The sequence below is a fragment of the Spea bombifrons genome, chromosome 7 (genome assembly GCF_027358695.1).
Source record: "Spea bombifrons isolate aSpeBom1 chromosome 7, aSpeBom1.2.pri, whole genome shotgun sequence".
Lineage (NCBI taxonomy): Eukaryota > Metazoa > Chordata > Amphibia > Anura > Pelobatidae > Spea > Spea bombifrons.
Window position 1 is genome coordinate 28,194,057 of NC_071093.1, and position 15,336 is coordinate 28,209,392.

Below are 15,336 nucleotides of genomic sequence, written 5' to 3' on the forward strand. Positions count from 1 at the left end.
AGACCAGATGGGGTTTCCCATTCACCCTGTGCCTCCCAATGAGCACAGGGTTACATAAGAGGGGACTGGGCAGGCAGGTAAGGAGTCTCCCCAGGAGTTCTCCAGTGCCCCCTCCCAAACTAAACATATCCCTATGTGTCCGCAGCCTCAGGGGATTAACGTGACGCACGCAACCTACCTTGAGAAAGGGCTCCCCTGGGTGTGACCCAGTCCTCCTGGAAAGTAGGAAAATAAAAAGGTAAGTCTGGGTGTCAAGACTTACCTCTTTATCGCTACTCCCGGAACATGCCCCGTCTATCTTGGGAGGGGGGAATGGCCCCATTGCCACTCCTGGAACTGCCAATGGTTGGAGGCGCTCTGGTTACACTGCATCCAATGTTAATTATGTATATTATTATTCCTGGACCCACACTGAACTGGAGGATGGTGTTGTTTAATGTAGATTAAAGGGAGGGAAAATGCTGGTAGCATCCAGTCATATTGCTGTGACAGCCGCCAACTGATGTGCAACATAGCGACGAAAAGAACAGTGACCAACAACATAGGTAAACATTAGGATACATGGTGAGAATTAGAATCTGAGGTATAGTTTGATTACGATCATTGGGGAAGCATATTGCCACAATCAAAGCCATTGCACTATAAACATAAAGTGTCACCCAAATTCAGAGGTAAATAGTAATGTTGATACATTGTACATCTTGATGCTGATCTTTTTTATGTATTAAAACAGTAAACAATGCTAACTAATTACAATGCTAATTACTGCTAAAAATTTTAGAATCTCAATAATCAAATATGAGATATAACAAATTTTATTTTTATAAAACATGCACAGCTCCTCCTGCCTTATTATTTATAGCTGCTCTTGACTCACATCCATGAATCATTATTCTAAGCAACATGTGCATTTTTTTAGAATTCCATAAATATGCTTTACCTACAAACATTTCCATTAGTTCATGAAAATGGTACATGGACACTGCCAATCTTTGCAACATTAATCATAGATCAAATTTTAATGGGAGAAACAGACACTAACATGTGGTGGTCGCACTGTTTCATAACATCCACAAAAGTGTTAAGACTATCTCTAGGAGGATTAGGACTAGAAAGAAGGACAAGATAGCAACTGTCACCAAGCTGCACCCATCTAAAGAAGTGTGGCCAACAACAAACAATTTTTATTTGCAATCCCATTTATGACCACACAAGAAAAACAGAATAAAATCTCATAAAGTCGTCAAGCTGAATTTCTGATCTGGCTCTTTAGAGCTCTATATCCAATCCAATTTAGGGAGGTCTACTGTGTTCTGGCCATTCTACATTGAGTTTCATAGTCTATATGTGTGAAAAAGGTAGTTGGTAACGCTATCTCCTCCGCTATCCTTTATGATAACAGAATACCGTATTATTATTAAAATCCCAGGAACCAAAAGTGTTAAAAGCCCATATAAGTACCTGGGAATGGACAGAATCTTAACTCCTCACCATCCATGTGTGCTGGATAAAGATGACATCAGAGCTCTGCAGATGTATGAGATAGAACCTTATGTGATAGGATTGGGAGTACATCCATACACTAAAAAGGTCATGATACACCTGTAGCCACAATTTAGTGCCACTAATCCTTTTTTGATAAAAATTGCAGATTGAAATAGAGTAAATAACACAAAACCTCTACTTTTCCTCTCACTGATTTCTGGGCCTAGAATGTTTTGTCCTCTGAAGTGACTACAAATTCAGGAGGGCGATTTATCTCTGGATAAGTAAAAATTAATTATTTCAATTTATCCCTACAGTAAGTAAAGTGCCAGGAAACAGATGACCAAATGCACACCAGGATAGGCTCTGCCACACTGAGACCTAAACACAAACCAGGACAAGCTCTGCCACACCGAGACCCAAACACACACACCAGGACAGGCTCTGCCCCACTGACACTCAAACACACACACCAGGACAGGCTCTGCCACACTGACATCCAAACACACACACCAGGACAGGCTCTGCCACACCGACATCCAAATACGCACACCAGGGCAGGCTCTGCCATACTGAAGCATAAGAAATGTATTTTCTACACTGCTTTGTCATTAAATGCCCCTTTTGTATTTTTCCCCCAAGTGTATTGATGCCCCAGACAGGCCCGCTTTACTATTAATGTGCTCCCCCAAACCTTATGTTTTGCCACCCCTTTGTGCATTTATGCCCCCACACCCTTGTGTATTGATTTATGTGATGCCCTAGCCAACACCCTCCCCTTTTGTATAGATTAATGTGATGCCCCCACTGCCATGGCTTTTCGATTACCAGCAGTGTTTCTCAAGAGTATCTCTCCTCCATTTCAGTGCCTTGATTGGTTATCGATCCGTACAACGAAGTATTCAAAAGGAAATATAGGTGGAGAGGCAAGATGTAAAGCGCATGAAAAATGTATTGTATAAAACAAGATCCAATATGCTCACATTATAGATCTGTTTATCGAGTATCAGAGTCTCTCTGTTTTCTCCAGCCGAAGCGACTTCTGGGTATAGCAAATGACGTTGACACGCAGACGCGTTTCGCCCAATCAGGCTTCCTCAGTAGCATGTCGACTCCTCCTCTCCACCTTCCTTAAATATTCCGTTTTGTATGGATTATACTTGTTCCCACAGCTCGTTATATTGTGGCATATTATTTCGCAACAATTTGCTCAAAATCAATTACAGAGATAACATTTATACAACCAATCGATCTGGGACAAATAGTATTCTAGTCCAGGGAACATAAAATCAAATATACATTGTAAAGTGCATTATACATGTACTCATGGACAATAATTACACAATAAATATATATAAAATATACAATAAATATACAGTTGATATACAATAGATCTAGACCGTTATTTATTTCCAATGTTAAAAAATGTGTGCAAAAAAGCTTTATTATTTTTATTACAACAATCTATAAAAATGATTAATTAATGTTGATCCAAAAAAAAAGAAAATTCTCTTTGATCTAAAAAATTTAACAAACACAGACGCAGGCAGTCTCTCACACATGCACAAAGACTCAGGCAGTCTCTCACACATGCACACAGACTCAGGCAGTCTCTCTCACACACACACACAGACTCAGGCAGTCTCTCTCTCTCACACACGCACACAGAGACTCAGGCAGTCTCTCTCTCTCACACACGATCTAAAAAATTTAACAAACACAGACTCAGGCAGTCTCTCACACACGGACACAGACTCAGGCAGTCTCTCACACACAGGGCCGGCCCTACAATGGAGCCAACTGGGGCAATTGCCCCAGGCGGCACTCTTGAAGGGGCGGCACTTTGCCGCCCTAAGCGCTTTTTTTTTAAGCGGAGGAGAGAGAGGGGCGCCGAGTGGTTTTCGCTTACCCGCTTGGCGCCCCTCTCTTTCTCCTCTGCGGCGAGTCTCCGTGCTCTGCCACGGTGCCGGCTTGTAATGCTGAGCGCCGGAAGTGACGTCAATTTACGGCGCTCATCATTACAAGCCGGCACCGTGGCAGAGCAGGGAGACTCGCCGCAGGACTGTTTAAAGGTAAGTCTCTTGGGGGGGGGTGTTAGGGTAGATAATGGCGTCGGCGAAGTTTAAAATGCCGCCCCCCCGGCGTCGGCGGGGTGGGGGGCGGCATTTTAAACTTCGCCCCAGGCGGCATTAAGTCTTGGGCCGGCCCTGCTCACACACGCACACAGACTCAGGCAGTCTCTCACACATGCACACAGACTCAGGCAGTCTCTCTCTCACACACAGACTCAGGCAGTCTCTCTCTCTCACACACGCACACAGAGACTCAGACAGTCTCTCTCTCTCACACACGCACACAGAGACTCAGGCAGTCTCTCTCTCACCCACGCACAAAGAGACTTAGGCAGTCTCTCTCTCTCACACGCACACAGAGACTCAGGTAGTCTCTCTCGCACACAGAGACTCAGGCAGTCTCTCTCGCACACAGAGACTCAGGCAGTCTCTCTCGCACTCAGAGACTCAGGCAGTAAAATCTACTATAAAAAATGCACTTTGAACAATCGCAAGCTGTTTAGCAAAAAAAACGTGTTTGCCCGAATATAGGCCACACTTTTTCCCTCCACTTTAAGTCTTTAAAGTGGGGGTGCAGCCTATATTTGGGGTCTAGTGCAGGAATGTGCAATTCGTATCGCCTGACGCCCGGGACATGCAGTTCTGGGCGCCGGGCAGGCAGCAGGGTTAGGATACAGATCCCCCGCAGCAGTGCAGGGGACCTGCATCCTACTCTCTGATGCGCTCAGACAGCCTCCCCTGCCTGCACTTTCCACAGGGGCAGTGCCGGCACGGGTGGTTGTCTAAGCGCATCGTGCAGACGATTACCGGCAGTGGCGATGCATGTAAACAACCTCTGCTGCCGGCACGTCTGCTCGATATACATTAACAATCTCCCTTGCTGAGAATTCCCATGGGGGGAGTCCTGGCAAGGGAGATTGTTAAAGCACATCGTGTAGACGTGCCGGCAGCGGAGGTTATTTATGCTCGCATCGCCGCAGCCAGTGAACGTCTGCGTGATGTACCTTAACAATCTTCCTTGCCGGCACTTCCCACGGCGGAAGAGCAGGCACCGGAAGTTGAATACGCGTACTGCGTAGATGTCCCCCGCCGGCCCCGCAAGACCGTAAGTGCACCAGTAAGTCTAGAGGGGGGTTTACATCTTGGGGCCAGATTGGCAGCATATCTCAGGGGGGATAGCGTGGCAGCATATGTCGGGGGGGGGCACATCTTGGGGGCAGAGTGGCAGCATATCTTGGGGTTGGATAGAGTGGCAGCATATCTCGGGAGGGCACATCTTGGGGGACAGAGTGGCAGCATATCTGTTCCACTAAGTGTTTTTTTACTTAGAAAATGTTTTCTTTACAAAAGCACCTAACTTTTGGGGTGCGGCCTATATTCGGGTGCGGCCTATAATCGAGCCAATACGGTATATATATATATATATATATATATATATATATATATATATATATATATATATACCGTATTGGCTCGATTATAGGCCGCACCCAAATATAGGCCGCATATATTTGAAAATCAGTTAATCAAAGTTCAATAGAAGTCTGGAAAAAGTATGCACTGGTGCTAGATGTGACAAATGCTGTTAATAAAACAAAGAGCCACTAGACATTTTTGTAAATCTACTTCTTGAAAACAAGGTGAAAACTGCAAGAAACTATTTGACTCAAATTGTTTTTTTTTTTTTTAAAAAGTATTTTTTTTACAAATCTATAATGCCTCCTTTGATGTTTTATCAATTGCATTTGTCACATAAAAAAATCTCAAGCAATCATCTAAAAAGCACTAGTGCATACTTTTAATTACCATTAATTAATCCCATTAATTAAATCTGTCCCCAGTTTCCTATAAGCATCTTTGTCACTAAATAGCTTCTCATAGTCCCATGTTTAGTGACAAAGATGCCTATGGGAAACTGGGGACAGAATTTGCCGTTGCCCCCAGTTTCCCATAGGCATCTTTGTCACTAAACATGGGACGATGGGAAGCTATTTAGTGACAAAGATGCCTATAGGAAATTGGAGACAGAGTTTGCCTTGGCCCCCAGTCTCCCATAGCCAACTTTGTCCCAGCCTCCTACTGCCAAGCATGCCCCCAGTTACTTCAATTTACCTGACCGAAGACCCTGATGTGCGCTCTGTTGGATTCCCGCTGTCAAGAATCTGCAGACAACCCCGCCGCTGCTGCCGGCGGCTCCACCCACCCTCCTCACTGAATGGGGCTGGCACCGCCCTCAAAGGTCCTTGAGCAGCGCTGGTGCCGCTGGCTGACTTACTTCTATTTCGAATCGACAGGGGTGGCGTTTTAAGAAGCCGTGCCCGTTGATCCGAAATAGCATTAAAACAGCTGGCCAGCGCGACTCAGTGACCTTCATGGGCGGTGACAGCCCCGTTCAGTGAGGAGGGTGGATGGAGCCACCGGTAGCAGCGGGGTTGTCTGCATCGCACAGACGTCCTCTGCAGCGCCGCGGGGGATCTGTATCCTAAACCCAATTATAGGTTGCACAACCACTTTAAGTGGGGGGAAAGTGCCGCCTACAATAGGGTAATTAAGAAACGGTTCGCACAAACTGATCATTTTTTAAGAAACCTGAATCCCACCACTGTTTTTGTACAAGCAAGAGAAGAATCTGATTTTGGTTGAAACCAAGTGAATGTAAGAATACATTATGGCACTGTTCTCTAGTAACAACAATTTTAAAATCCCTTTCATAATAGTGAGTATGGTATCACCAAGCTTTGTTTTGTGATGCAAGTATGGACATACAATGTAAATTATATGAGTATGTTTTTCTTTGTCCATCTTTAGGTTTTCTGTGTGTGTTGAGGACAGGGCCGGACTGGGACTGAAAAGCAGCCATTTGGAGAGCAGCCCCATATGGTTTATCTCGCGGTCGAGCTCTTATACCCACACGCACTCCTAATACATACCCGAGTCACACTATTTGCCATACAAATAACTATAAAACATTATTTTTATCACATTATTTGTATTAAAATGCCAGAAAGCACAAGTGTTAAAAGGCCCTAATAAATGAAATACATTAGACAGAATGGAATCAAAACATTTGCTACTGTAAACATTTTTAGATGAAAAAGTTACATTTTATTCAGTGGAACAAAACAGTGATCACATTATTCTTCACGATATTCTTGTAGGAAACTTTTATTTCTTAATTACTTAATAAAAGCTGTGATTGAGAAAAATATTTTTTGTTTGTTTTTAATTTCCTTTTATTTGCCACTCTGCCCCAGAAATGCCTTATACCCTCCTATATGCCACTCTGCCCCATGATATGCTTTTTAACCCCCTATATGCCAATCTGCCTCCAGAAATGCCTTATACCACTATATGCCATATCATGGGACATAGTGGCATACAGGGGGTTAAAAGGCACTCTGCCTCCAGAAAAGCCTTAAGCCCCCCATATACCCCCCCCCCCCGACTTATCACTGCTTATGGCGTCTGGTGAGGGCAGCGGGTGGAGGCCGGCATTCATGAAGTTAATGGCCATGTCTCCCCTTTTATGACGGTCATTGGGTGGCGCGGTGTGTGCAGGCCGGCCCCTTTAACTTCATTAGGCGCCGGCCGCCGGCTGCCACTTTCAATCCTGTTTGCAGCCGTTTTGAAGGTGGGTCTGCTGGCCACGGACCAACCGACCCACCGGGAAATTTCCCGTTATCCCTGTGGGCCAGTCCGGCCCTGGTTGAGGGTGTGTAAAAGGGCTAGTAAATGTTAGGAATCTAATAAGGTATGTAAGTTGATGGTATCTAAATCGTTTAGGGGTCTATGGTTTATGGTTTTAGCCTGCCTTTAAGGAAGAGATGTGGCTCTTAGAATCTGGGACTGTGAGACAGAGCTTGCTACCACTATGCTGTTAGTTACATCTATCACATAATGCAAGTTCAGGGACAATGGTAGGGTGGTGAAATGGTAAATTAGTCTAGCTGATAGGGAGGCATATCAGCAAGGAAATAGGTTATTCACCTGTGGACACAAACAAGAATTTAAGCACAGTGACCAGTGGTTCATGTTATTGCATGTTTTAATGATAACTTTACTAACTATTTTACCTTAGACTGCATAATGAGCCTACAAGCTGTGTGTATTTTATAGACCTGTGCATTCATATTCGGGCAAACATGAAAACAAGTACGAACGGTGCATTTTCGTTGGTTGATGTCAGAGGAGGCCCCTGCAGGCGACTAATAGGCTTACTCGCACGGCCCTTTAACTCCTGACGGCGCAACTTGGCCTGGGGAGGCCATGGTCTCCCCGCTCCAAGAGTTAAAGGTCCGTACGAGTGACTCTATTGGTCGTTCGTATGGACCTTTAACTTGTTGCAGCACCAGGATTTTAAAAGTCTGTTCGAGCGACTCTATTGGTTTGCTGGCAGGGGACTCGTCTGCCATCAACCAATGGCAGAGGAGCTCCCTGCTGGCGACCAATAGAGTCGCTCGTACAGACCTTTAACTCTTGGATCAGCCAAGTGCTGTGTCAGGGGCCCTGCCAGCAACCAATAGAGACGTTCTTATGGCCCTTTAACTCCTGACACAGCACTTGGCTGATCCAAGAGTTAAAGGTCTGTACGAGCGACTCTATTGGTCGCCGGCAGGGAGCTCCTCTGCCATTGGCTGATGGCACACGATTCCCCTTCTAGCACCTGTACTTCATTGGTTGATGACAGACGAGCCCCCTACTGGCGACCAATAGAGTTAGTGCCAAAGCTTCTGCGTAGTGCGTACCGCGTTAACCCCGTATTAACCCCTTCTGCAAAAAATGCCAAAAAATGAACACAAAGAATGTACACGAATATTCACACGAACCAAACACAGGAACAGGCGAATATTCGTAGAATACAAAGAATTTTCCCCCCATGAAGACGAACATGAAGAGTTGGCCGCCGCCCAAATCTAGTATTTTATATGGTCAATATGACCGCCCTAATTACATCTCAATAATAAACAACAATATACAATCTGTTTGTAACAGATTCATTTTCATGTTTTTAAAAGTGCACTAAAACATATCTTCAATAAACGCACACAATTAAAAATCAATACATTATATCCTTTAATTATAAGAAGTTAAATACATTAGTGTTTCTAAAATAAAATTGACATCTACAGGATCTGTGAACTTATAAACAAGAAGGCTTTTTTCTTTGCTCGTCACTAAACATAAAACACCAGCGTAACATTAAGACATTAAAGCACAAAGTATGTGTTAAGTTTTAAATATATATTAATCTGTGCAAATGAATCATTTTTATGCACATAGACCCAGATAAAATGTATTCAAATCATGACTCTTGATAAGTAGATGTCTACTGGAGAGATTATGATAGTGATAGCTCATGGGCTGCTGGAAAGTAAAATGAGATTGACTGTCTGTTTCAAAATCCAAGATGTATAGAATACCTTATAGTTTTGGGGATTTGCACATTTGCTCTGACCTGGTAATATTTGACAAAAGAGCAGAATCAGAAAATTTTATTTAACATCATAACTTATGAACAAGGAAAGAACTGTACATTTACTGTTGAATACACATTATTAAGTCAGTTTATGAAACCTGCTGAAATTGAAGCAAAAGAAAAAAAATTCCCTATGGTTTCTTAACATTGAATTAACAACGCAACACTTCTGAAGGATTACAGTGATTTGAGACTATATTGCACACAACACATCACATTTTGTTTACAACGAAAGTAAGGCTTGTGTGACTACTCCACCTAATAACGCTGACAAAGACAAATATGTGAATTAGGCCTATTTTGTAGCATCGCGACAGTCACAGGGTATGTGGCAGAATAAAAAAATATAATGGAATTATGCTTCATGGCTTTAGCTTGGAACCATACCTTTCAAACATTTTTTTTGGGGGGGCAAAGTTTTATATGGCTATATCCAGTGATTCGTTGTAGGCTATTGCCCAGGTGAGGCAAGAGGTGCTTGTTAGAACCAGAGGCCATAGGCTAAAACTAGAGGGTCAGAGGCTTACATGTAATGTAAGTACATTTTACTTTAGTGAACATGTGGTAGATAAATTAACCAACTTCTCAATAGAAGAGGAAGAGCCTAACGCAGTGAGGGGATTCAAACATGCATTGAATTGGTATTTGGCTATCCTGCATATAAAACATGACCAATGAAAGATTAAGATTTGAGCATGAAACATGGGCCAAAAGGTGGTATTTAAGGATATTTTACCTTGAAAAGCCTTGTTCAAGATTGTATTGACCATTATATCTGATTTGTGCAATAAAATGGTTGCAAGTAAAATATGACTGCTGTCTTGTTCCATGCCATTAAAATTTAAGGTAGCTTGATTTATTTAGTGGGGTCCTAGAAAGTCATTGTTTAAAAAAAAAGAGGCTTTAAAAAAGAAACACTGGGTTGCAAAAGCCCCAAATCATTCTCCAAGCCATCATGTGTCATTCTGAAACGGTAACTTGCTTTACTGGGTTTGCCCAGTTTATTATTTGGATTTATTACGACTTTGTTAAAGGCAGTGAATCAGTACCGTTTACTATTGTGTACGGAAGTGTCGAAATTAAGTCAGGTACCAGACCAACCATAACTAGTACTGCAGTGATGTATGGCTCATTTAACCCTTCACCATCAATACAACACCCTAATATTTTAAAGCAATTTGTTTTCATAATCCTGAGTTAAAATAATTGTTTCTCTAGATTCTCTGAAACAAATGTGAACATGTTCCATTTATAACTGAAAACCGTATAATCCCCCCTTTGCACCTGATGAGTTTAGTTATTTGTATTACAGACAAGGTTTGGGCAATATGCAATTATTGAGAGAGGCTATCATCAGCAAGCTACAACTACATTCTAGCACTGAAAGAGATTTACCCAAAGACGATATGATATTTGGAACAATAACGGTTCAAATCACTTCTTAACCCATAATATCAGAATACAATACTCCAGAGCAACTAGATATTGATTACAAAGGTAACTGTTCAAACGGACATTACAACCACAACACTGATATGATTATTTGTGTTTCATATACAGGTAGGTACATATACAGGTTGAGCTAAAGACAAAAACAGCAAAGGCTTCTGGGTATGGCATAATAAAATGTTATTCTGCTAAACAAGACTCTAAAACATCAGAGCAGGTTGCAAAAATAGGACTTTTCACAGTACTTAAATATTACACGTAACCTATTTATGACATAGACATACGATCCACATAAGACCCTCTACTTACTAACATATATTCATTCACTATTGTCTTATTGCAAGCTTATTATTGTGCCAGTCTAAATCTCTTTCCTGTAATATCAAGAAAATCTCTACACTAATATGAGTAATATTAGTTTCTAAAGTACAATAGACACGGAAATTTCAAGTAAAATGTTCTGTATTCATGTTTTTTTTTTAATTGAATACATGTTTTAACACCTATACGTTTTATAATTTACACAAAAAAATTACATTTTACAATCTTAAATATTGGAAACCCACTGTATTAATTTGTGAGCCGTCTTATCGTAAAATGCTTTTAAAGGAATGTGTAACGTGGATTGTATCTGCAGTCCCGCATCTTTTGTTGACCAATGGTATCAGTCTGTAAACTTTGGCTTGGAATTCGGTATTGTATATATATATTGATGAGGCAACACTGGTAAGAGTTTAAGGCTTGCATGTGGCGGTGTCAAACTCCCGATGAGGCGAGCAGATTGTCTGGCCAGCTATCTGGCATCTTCTGGCTCTAGTTTGATGATTTTCCTTTCTGAGTTGTTTAAGGCTGTCTGTGAGTAATCTTTTAGTATCCCAAGACTATCTACAAAAGGTTAAAAGAAACATAGAGAGACATTAGGAAATCACAAACTGTATTGAATTATTAAATACAAAAGGGGATTTAACAAGGTACAAAGGAAAATATATCTCAAAGGAGGAGAAATATTAGGGTAGAAGTCATAATCTAAAAACTAGGAGCATGGTAGAATGGCCTCCAGCAGAAGTGTGGAAATGTAAACATGCATGGAACAGGTATATGGCTATACTGACTAGATGGCTTAATGATCGTTTCATATGAAAATTCTATGTTTCTATGTAAGGAACTATGTAAGGCCTACTGTTGGCCCAATAAAACACTTCATCCCCTTTTAAGCTTGGTTCTGATACCCTGCACTGAACAGTAACGCATTTTTCCAAAACTCACGTTACTAGAGGATGTGCACTCTCTTACCTGAAGATGAAGAGTTGGTCTCACTGCATGAATATAATCTGCTGAGTTCATTGCACATTTGTTTCCCTAAGTGTTGTTCACCATCTGACATCACTTGCTGTAGCTGTCGGCCCTGATGATTTGACATTCGAAGATTGAGTGGCCTCTCACCTGAAAAATGAAAATCCTGTTATGGCACAGTCAGAGGGAAATGACTGCATGACCCTGCAATTGGTAGGAGCATTGGCACACCACTGGACCTGTCATTTACCAACAAACCAACTGGACAATTTATATTGCAACTGATATTTACCAATAATATTTTATTAATAATGAGCTTTCCCATTGATTATGGGAGTCCCCCCCCCATAAAATCAGTTGCTTTCCACTTATATCAGGAGTATGAGGTAGCTGTTGATCACAGGTCTATGTACCATTCTGTCTTTAGCAGCATAGTAAAAAACAGCCTTGGGCATTTGGAATTATTCCAACATAATCTGTGCTGCAGCTTTATGGACCATAAATTACATTTTCAATTCTTATCTTCATGACTAACTAATAAATAAATATAACCAGTGCTCACCAACCGTGTACATAATCATGCTTTCTATAATGTCATAGGATGTTTTAGTATTACAGGAAGTGACCTCACAATAGAACACCTAAACACAACCTGAGCTGACAATGTTCATGTGACAGCTATCACCAGATCATGCCATCATGTTAATGCAAAAAAATAGAAATGAGAGCTTCAAATAATGGGTTATGTTTTTTGTATCATATTCTGTGGCTAACTAATATTCACCTTACCTTGACCTTCAGAACTATCTGACGCCATAGCTGTGGGACTGCTTTCCTCTGAATTTTGTCTGTACGGTCCTGTAGAAAGACATCTTTCTGGATATTGCAGCCTTTCGTACCCTGAGTTACGGAAAATCTCCATCTGTTTTGCCATCACCTTTTCTAGTTGTACCTTAAATATATAAATATATAAATAATATATATAATGCAGATTAGGCCACATATAATATTACTGTTTTCCACTTCACACAAATGTTTGTATATTATTATACTGATGTACTTGAAGTCACATCATTATTATTATTATTGCTTGAGTCTCCTGTCTGTCCCAATTTGTTCTGTTTGCCCTGTAATCAGAGGTAGGGCTACCACATAGGCAGAGTAAGCAGCTGCTTAGCCCTCAATGATTTACAGCGACACCATCCAAGGATGACATTCGTTAAGCATGACAATGTTCTGAAATAATGTTTCAAACTTATTTGATTTGAAAACAAAGAAATTAACATGTTGGCCTCCTAAATTTGTACAAAAGCAAATTAATTGCTTGTCATAAGGATCAGAGCCTTAATTTTCTGGGGGTTTTTTGCCTGTAACCAGGTAGATTATATCAGTGATACAAGCAACGCTGCCTCCATCTTACAATTGTATCTGATGTAATTCTAAAGAAACCTAAAACTATGCCTGAGGAATAATTAGTGTGAACATCATCAAGAACTACAAGATACTAAAAATGTATCACAAAGTGGAAAAATCAATGATACGTTTAAAGAAGTAAAAACATTTTTTTATGTTGTTCTGTTTAAATGAGGGGTCCCCACAACAGCAATTGAGCATGCACTCTGCCCCCAAAAGACGTTACAACATCAGAACATCAGCGATCAACGTGTTATTACTGACAACACTCCAGCTGATTTATCCACAAGAACTAGGCTAGACTGTAATTTCATAATACATTGTGTATGCTGTTCATATTGGCTTCAAACAGGCACTTTTAACTTTGATTGTGCTTTTAATATAGTAGCTATCGCATATTTTTTTCAACTCTATTTTCTTTATTTTTTGCACTATACTAAACCTTTGCCTTTAATCTCTCCAAAAGCAAAGCGGCTTTGCTTTTATACCAGCAATTTTTGTATTACATTTTATGTATTGTTTTACTCATATATTATAATTAAAATTTTGTTTTGTATCCCAGCTCCTTGAAATAACGCTGCATTGAGAATGGGGACTGAGAACTCAAACATTTAACTCTCAAGCAAGCTACACCCATTTGTAATTATTGATGGTGTGCCAGCATTGTTATATATACAAAAACCACATGAAGAGACGTGCCTATACGCAACAAACTGTAACCTGTCCAGAATTATAATCTTAGAGAGTTGGATAATAAAACTAGCAGTAGTCAAAGAGGATGAAATAAGAGAGCGAATTAAAGGAAACCTTGGGTTACTATACTTCTATAGTACTATACTTTGCATTCCTGTGTTGTCCAGCTATGGACAACACAGGACAACAACCCCCTTTTATCTCTCTCTATACATATAACAATTCCCTTCAACACAATTTGATCTCACCCACTGTTAAGCCTCCAGATCCGATAATAGCTCACTGCTGGGAGCTGACTCTTACCACATCCACCATGGAGGAAAAGGAAAAGAACTGAAGGAGTTCATGTGTGGCATTATATTATATACCCTTCATTTGACATCACATCCTGTTTCATCACTTACTTTAGTGAACTGTGGGAGGGAAGGATTCTATGAACGCCCACCTTAACCTATTTCCTTTGTTTATGGGGACAAGACAAGTTACCACAATATGTACCTCGCCATCAAAAAGGTGGACAACACTAGTATATATAATCCTATAAAAGATACAAACACTTTACACTTTAATAGAACTTGACACACAGTATTAAAGCATTTAATTTATGCAGATAGGAAAGAACGCCAAACTGAAATAATACTTTAATCTCTGCTGACAGCAGGAACGCAGAGACAGCACTGTTGTTTCAGATGGCACTATAAACGATGGTCACAGCAGGGAACCAAGACGTGATGTCATATGGCATGTATAGAAAAGTTAATAATCCGCCTGCTAGCTGTGGGATGTTTGTACATGCTGTGGGGGACTGAAGTGTGAAATAAAGTGCTAGATGTGAAATACCCGATAATTAGCCAAAGTACAAAAAAGAGGTGTGTAAAAAGGTTCAGCCTAATTAGGAGACCTCATGATCTGGAACTACACCACCTCTCACACAGTACTGTTTTTGCAAGCATATAGGGATCTGGTGTGGTATTGTAGCAGTGTTAGTAAAATGTATAGGTGATCTGTGTAATGATTACCATTGAAAAGCACTAGTGTATTACAAAGATATATGAAATCAACTGCCCATGATAAAGATGTATGTGTAGCCTGAATCAATTTCTTGTTCCAAAATCCTCACCCACATTTCTTCAACTCTAATGTCCGTCATTCACAAATACAGTATATAAACATATATATATATATTTACACATCCGGACACAATAATAATAATAATATGTTCCTTAGCATGTCAAACGTTAAAGTTCATGACAGAGAAATTATGAAAAGTATGGTTTGTTTGGATGGGTTGCCAGGAGAAAGTCTCTTCTCTCTAAAAAAGAATATGGCAGCAAGGCTTAGGTTTGCAAAGTTGCATCTGGAACCTTCTGGGACAGATGAGCCTAAAGTGGATTTGTTTGGCCATAATGCACCTTTGTGCTGAAATGCTGTGTTTGGCAAGCACCTCACACCAAC

At 40.8% G+C, this 15,336-nt stretch overlaps 1 protein-coding gene across 1 annotated transcript in view; it reads right to left on the bottom strand.

The window, feature by feature from the left end:
- Positions 1-10,564: 10,564 nt before the first annotated feature.
- NAB1 (NGFI-A binding protein 1) overlaps positions 10,565-15,336 on the bottom strand; it is a 20,583-nt gene continuing 15,811 nt past the window's right edge. The window contains exons 6-8 of the mRNA XM_053471854.1: positions 12,565-12,727; positions 11,776-11,925; positions 10,565-11,367 (exon numbers count right to left, since the gene is read on the bottom strand). Coding sequence (XP_053327829.1) covers positions 11,276-11,367; positions 11,776-11,925; positions 12,565-12,727 — 405 coding nt within the window. The 3' untranslated portion in view covers positions 10,565-11,275. The remainder of the gene's footprint in view (positions 11,368-11,775; positions 11,926-12,564; positions 12,728-15,336) is intronic.